The 7089-nt window shown below is 43.8% G+C and overlaps 1 protein-coding gene across 1 annotated transcript in view; it reads right to left on the bottom strand.

Annotated features, from left to right (window-relative positions):
* The window catches only part of NRN1 (neuritin 1), a 10882-nt gene extending 7964 nt beyond the window's left edge, over positions 1–2918 (bottom strand). Inside the window, exon 1 of the mRNA XM_027876671.1 lies at positions 2666–2918. Coding sequence (XP_027732472.1) covers positions 2666–2720 — 55 coding nt within the window. The 5' untranslated portion in view covers positions 2721–2918. The remainder of the gene's footprint in view (positions 1–2665) is intronic.
* Positions 2919–7089: the final 4171 nt, after the last annotated feature.

Raw genomic sequence — 7089 nt, 5'->3', positions numbered from 1 at the left:
GAGAGAGAGAGAGAGAGAGAGAGAGAGAGAGAGAGAGAGAGAGAGCCAGTGCGTTGGGGCCTAGGTTTTAAATAGGACTCAGCAAAAATGTCACGAAATCACCCAGAAATTCATCAGAGCAGAAAATGCCAGGAAATGCAACGCTATAATTGAAAGAAAATAGAACATTCTTTCTTCTCTCTTCGTACGGATAACTTCCCCTCACTTGGACAAACTCAGTTGAAAAACAGCGAACTCGAATTGCTTTTATCTTTAAAGAGTAAAGTTAGAGGAGAAGGGGGATGGGGGTGGGGGAGAGGGAGGGCACTTATCACATTAGCCAGAGCCACTGCAGGAAAAGACTCACAAGAATACACATGTTGATATCTATTTAAAATAAGAAAACCCCAAACAATTCTCTATATTTTCTTTTCTTTCTTTGAGCATGAATTAGAAAGCCTATTTTAGAACAGGTCAGTGGGCTCTTCTTAATTGAGCCTCTAATTGGGTCTCCCAAGCTGAAAAAAAAATTGTTTCCCTGTGTTTAAACCTTATGCCCTCTGTCTTTCATGATTCTTTAAAAAATCTTCATTCATCGCTTCATTCGTTCCAAGTTTTTCATTCTTAATCCCTCTCACTCCTCATCCCAAACCCCTCCCCTCTGTCTTTTCCCTCCCACTTCATTTCCACTTTTCTTGCCAAATGTCAAAGATTCTGGAGAGCCCCCAACCATGAATTAATAAAGAACAAGGATCTACTGAGGATAAGGATATACATTTAGGATCAAATATTAGCCCAGATTTCAATTCCAGTTCCAACATATGGTCATTTCTGAGCAGTTACTAATACATTTGAAAAGCATTTGCACCATCCAATTTGAACCCCAATGCTTTCCATTTACAAAGGTCTTTCCCCACAAGATTTCTTAATAGAAAGCTTGCAACATGTGATTTTTTTGGGGAGGAGACAAGAAACAGATTCTAAAATTGCCTTCATAATGATGAAAACCAACTCAAAATCAACTGCCTTCTCATGCTCTTTGAAAATTCATGGGTCTAACTGGAGGCTACCCAATGCATTTATTTTCAGCTTCAACAAATTTCCTCACAATTAGAAAAGCTCATTATTGTAGATATGTGAAGGAATGGCAGAATTATAAAACATCAAAATTCTTAGAAGAAATTGACATAACCCACAGGGACACACACACACACACACACACACACACACACATACACACACACACCCCTCTGGCATTCATCCACTCTCCAATCCCAGAAAGCTTTATGAAAAAATGGATTAGTAATACGAGACCATTTCAAACATTTTAGAACATCCATCTGAAAACAGTTTGTCTTCGTGTATAAATTGCACACAACCAATGTCTCCTTCAGATTTCTCCGGAAGACAAAATGTTATTTATCTTGTGGAACTTCCCTCTTCCCCGCCTTAAATCCTACTCTATTAATGCTCCTCATCACCCTCCTCCCAATACTGCAAAGATCTGCCTGCAAGGAATGCTTCAGACTGCAAAGATCTGAGGCAACGAATCCCTCCGTCTGCAGAAAACCCGTTTGAAGAGTTTTTTAAAAAAATCTATTTCTAGGTCTATTAGTAATCCACTTCCCTTTCACTTTAGATCAAATTTAATTAATGATTGAAATAAACAGCACAGTCTGGGATTCCATTTAATCTTTCTGTAGCATTTTCTTCATTCTGGAAGCCAAAATGTTTGACAAGTATAACTACGGAGAAACATTCCTTGACACAAAATGGTGAACAAAGACATCTGACCTCCTTCAACAAGAGGTACTTTAGAAACTCAGGTACCTTATACTCCTTTCTCACACATAATATAGAATACACACAGATCTGTCTGGAGAGACCATACAATAACAGGCATAGATGCAACTAATCCAATTCTTATCGAAAGTATATTCAAATGTTAATTATATTTCTAAATGCACATATGCATTGCATTCAATATTTTAATACACTGAATGGTACTTCTCTGTTTTCAGTCTGTGAAATTACCTATTATTTTGACACCCCCTCCCCGTACAGCACTGTGCAAATACTGCAGCAAGGATAAATAAACCGTGCACCTAATGTGGTTCCCTGGGCAAACACTGCAGCTGGGAGATGGGGGCGGGGAATGAGGGAATGACAAAGTTCTATATGCAGCAGCTGGAACCCTTCATATCTTTGCTTTCAGGCACACAAACTTTCCAATTCTCTCTCTTCATCTCCTTCCTTCCCTTTCTTACCCGTTTGTCCCGTCAAAATTTGCCTTTCGTATGCTGGGGAATCAATGCCATTCCTCCAGCACCCAAGACCTACCGTAAGAGTCTAGATACAGAAGCAAATATAGATTACGAGATAAAAAGAAGAAAAGCGACCAACCGCATACAAACATTTCCTGGCAAGCCCAAGGTAGCCTATTCATCTAGGTGAAGGGGAATGGGACAGAGAATATCCAAGCAGCGAACCGATGACCAATTTGTCCCTTCTGGATTTTACCAGCTCTGCAAGAAAACCCTAATGCAATCAGCCGAGTGGGAGCTACCTGTCACCTCTGCACCCATCAAACCAGTCCGATTAAGTTATTTAGACAGTTGATGCCTTACAAGCACCGATTGGGTTTTGGGTGCATAAAACTCGAGACATCATTTTGTCGTCCACTTACCTATTTGCACAGCCAGGATCAGTGAAATGTATCTGCCGTTCAACTTAAGTCCCATCCTACATTTAGTAAAACCATTTGCGACTGCAGATCTTTAAATAGTTAGTTTGGAGAACGCGGGGGAAAGCTGAAAAATAGGCATTGCCAACAAGTTCCAGCAGCAGCAGAAGACTACTTTGTAGAGAGGGGAGGTAGAGGGAGGAGAGAGATGGAGAGAGAGAGAGAGTGAGAGAGTGAGAGAGACACAGAGAGAGGGAGAGAGCTGGGAATGGTTCACTCTGTTAGGAGGGGGCGGAGGAAGTACAGCCTCACGCCCACGAGCAGGCCTGACGTGGGGGATGACACGGAATGATTTTTTTTTTTTATATAGGCACCTTGGAAGAGAATCGCCATTTATAGTCATCAGAAGCTGGAATTATCCAGATACCTCCCGTTAATGTGCAAGCCGAACGAAATATCTCCTCCCCATCGTGAAAATGTCCACACTACCACCACCACTATCCACATCTTCTTCTATTTTCACTTTCTCCATCTCCTGCCCGTCATTGTGCCAGGCGTGGACTGTGTGACCACCCCCTCACACACACCCCCTCAGCTGGGGAGTCCTTGCGCTCCCAGTTCACTATTTCTTGATCGTTTTTTAACCTGCCTCTTCATTCCTCCTCCTTCCCCCATCCTCACTTTCCTCCTTCCTCCTTAGTCCCCACCAGGAATTCGCTCATCGAAAAATCCTTTCTCCACCTTAACATTTTAATACTGCAGGGGAGTTTCTAGAGAAAAAGAAAGGAAAGGAAAAAAGCCAAGCAAGCTCTATTAATCCTGGAGGGTCGCTCCCCCTTCTTTCCTCCCCGCCTCTCTCACGGAACACACAAGCACTGGCCTACCCCCTCCTTTTCTCCAACTCAACAGCTGAGCTCAGTATGCAGCCTGGAGCACCAGCAAGCACACAGCACGCACACACACGTCCACACACACTCACATGTCCCCACACACACATTCACACACTCCCACGAGAGCGCGCTGGCATATTCATGCACGAGCGTGCACTCACACGCAATCTGAAGTATTTCATCTTTGGGCTAATAAATACACGAATTCCATCCAGTTCCCTCAGAAGAGAAGAGGGAGGCCTCATTCACTTTTTTTGGGGGGGGAGGGGATAGAAGGGATGGAAGGGATAGAAGGAGAAAGTTAAGGGGTGATAGGGATTCCGCAAAGATTATTTTCTAGTATAACAGATGTAATAACTATTGTGGCGCTGTGGAATTTGAAGGATAGCAGTTTGTAGTTTTTTGAGATTCAGATCAGTTTCTTAACGCTCACGTACGCTTTTTTGATGGGTGCAATACAGTGTTCAGTTTGTTATTCAAGTCAATGTTTCTGCAGATACATTTTGAGCTAGGCACAGGGTGAAAGATAAGACGAACAAAGGCAGGTCTGTAAATGCTAGAGATTATAAATGATCAATATAAATAGGCCATTTCACTTCTCCAGTATTTTTTCCCTGATTTGGATACAAATCCATATCTATTGGAGATCAATGAGATATTTGTTAAGCTCTTAGCGCACTGCCTGGCACAAAGTAGGTGCTTAATAAATGCGTTTCCCCTTCTTTCCCCTTCTCCATATATTCCTTTCCTCTCTTCTCCTCTCCTCTCCCCTTTCTTCCCCTCTTCTCTCCTTTTCGTCTCTCTTCTTGTTTTTCAACAAATAGATTATATAGACTGAGATTTCATAATACCTACGAACTGGGGAAAAACAACAATTTCATGAACGTACGTATCACAAAGGTAACCAAAGAGGATAATCTAATTCACTCTTTCTAGTAACTATCCACCATCTACCCACGTACCTAATTCAGTTTCTTAAGACTCAGTTTTTTGAAGAAGCAGGAGGTGGGGGAGGGGGCAATGTAAAATAAAGGAAGGGGAATGATTGGGTGCAACATACCCTAACTGTGGAAGTGGAAGAGGAGACACTTGCAGTGGAGAAGGGGAACCAAGGTACATAATTTTGGGTTTAATACTATCTGTCCTGTTGCTATTCTCCCTTCCCTTTAGGGATAGCTCTAAAGAAAACTCCCTCCAGGTGCTCTGTCCAGCAGGCTAAGATTCTTGGGGTGTGTGTGTGTGTGTGTGTGTGTGTGTGTGTGTGTGTGTGTGTGCGCTCGTGAGTGTGTATGCGCTTGTGAGTGTGTATGCGCTCGTGAGTGTGCACGCGCACGCTCCCGTTCTGTTTGTTGCAGGAGGAGGAGCCGGGAAAGGAGGCAGGAGGAGCTGGCTTCTCTCCCCACCCCACCTTCCATGACGTCACCGGGGCGGGACCACTTGACCTGGGTCTGCTCCCCCCACCCCACACACCCCTGGCTGGGACGTGGGCGGGAGAAGAGTTGGGGGGATTACCTTCTCCGCATCCAAATGCAAAGCAGTAACCTAGGGTGTTTCCTTTGCCTGAGCTCTGGAGGTTCTAAGAAAGGCAGGAGCCGGGGGCGGGACGCGGGGAGGCCGGGAGGTGGGGGCGCAGGTAGCTCTCAGATCCACCCCCAGATATGGGGCTCACCGAGGGATCATGCGCGCTCTCTCGCCGCGCCAGGGCACTAACCCTTCTCTCTCCTTCACCCTAGTCTCGAGGCCGCAGAGTCTGAGTTTTAGAGCTGATCGACATGCACCGCCCCCCAGCCTCTGCCCTTTCCCTCTGCTGCTCCAGCCTGCGTGGACTTTTAGGTTTACAGTATTTGTTTAGTTTGGGAGGAGGGCGGGGTGAGGCTACTGGTACTCTCGGACCAGCCCCGCGTGCCTATTCTCCCCTTCTTCCACTTCCCAGCTAGTCTTTGGGGAACGTCTCTCCCTTGCCCCGAAGCTGCGGCTTGCAATGCTGTGCTAGTATCCCGACATGGCACAGGAGTGTATTTCTCCAGGGACAGAGGGAGTGTGTGTGTGTGTGTGTGTGTGTGTGTGTGCGCGGCAGCCTGACATCTGCTCATTCTGCATCCTAAACACGGACGCACATGCGCACTGGGATGGTCCGAGCCGCTCCAGAGCAGACTGGAGGTGTGCAATGCTGCAAAAAGATCAGTGGGACTGCCTTCCGTCCAGTGTCTAACAAATCCATCTTTCACTAAATAGTTTTCACTCTGGCAGTACTGCATAGCGCAACTCCTAAAACCTGTCACTCCATCTCCTCGTTCTACCTCCCTCCTCCTCCACTCTCCCCTCCCCACCTAGGGTGCTGGAACTGGTTTTCTCTGGTTAGTATTCTCACTAAAGAAAAAAAAAATGAGGAAAAAGGCCGCACTAAAACAGGGAATGAGGAGAAGGCTACATATAAGCACCCTCCTCGTGCAGAAGGGCTCCCAGGGTGAGTGATGGGAGGCACACGCCAAAGGTTTTAAAGCACAGGTCCTTCTTCGACCTGAACACTAGTCAGCTGGACATAGTGCTTTTGGTCTTTGTATAAAAGGAAAATGAAATCCCCTTTTGTCAAGGCATGCTGATTATTTTGGAATATTGGGAGCAATTCTCATTATTAAAGGTGTACCCAGAAGATGCTGGAGAAATTCCTTTCAGGAAAAACAAAACAAAACAAGGAGCTGCTTTGAACAGACCCTAAATACATAAGATCAGACTCTCTGACCAAGCTATTGATAACAAGTCTTCTAACCATTGGGACAGAAGGGTATTCTATCACATCTGCCTTTAATAAGTCATTTTCTTTGATATCAATCTGTTAATACATGAAAATACATATTTTCATTATGCTTAGTATTTGCAAAAGCCTTTGGTGCTATATGATTGTTTTTAATCATTTTAGACTGTAGTGAGTGGTCTGCATAATCAACTCTTAGAGATGCAATGTTCCTTTGAATTACTGAAGAGACCATGTTGAATTCTTAATCTGTTTGGCACAGGAGATAGGGTACCTTTTCCACTTGTGGGAATTTTCACTGTTGCTTTGCTGCAGTCTCAAAATCACCAAGTGAGCATTTTAAAGGGTACAGTGTCATTAACCAAGTCAATCCCTCAGCTAACCCTTCCAATCAGAACTAAACTTGCTAAAAGCTATCTTCTCAGATAGCATCACTCAGAGATTCTTTGCAAAGAACATTTTCCAGGACCACAATAAAAATTGAAGCTCCAACTTCTAGATCAGATAAAATTCAGAGATAAAATTTTAAATAGTTTGGCCTACCAATGTGTCTCTCTCTTTCTTGTAATTGTCTGCCATTTCATATGCCTTCAGCTAAAAACTTTTAAGTCATCAACATGAATTTATAAAGCTCATTTATTGCAAAAAATCTTTTCCTTCCTTCCTTTTCTTTCTTCCTTCCTTTTCTTTCTTCCTTCTCTTTCTTTCTTTCTCTTTTTCTTTTTTCTTTCTCTTTTTCTTTCTTTCTTTCTTTCTTTCTTTCTTTCTTTCTTTCTTTCTTT

The sequence above is a fragment of the Vombatus ursinus genome, unplaced genomic scaffold, assembly GCF_900497805.2.
Source record: "Vombatus ursinus unplaced genomic scaffold, bare-nosed wombat genome assembly UNPS02000577.1, whole genome shotgun sequence".
Taxonomy (NCBI): domain Eukaryota; kingdom Metazoa; phylum Chordata; class Mammalia; order Diprotodontia; family Vombatidae; genus Vombatus; species Vombatus ursinus.
The sequence above is the reverse complement of the archived record's forward strand: the minus strand, read 5'-3'. Positions and strand labels throughout refer to the sequence as shown.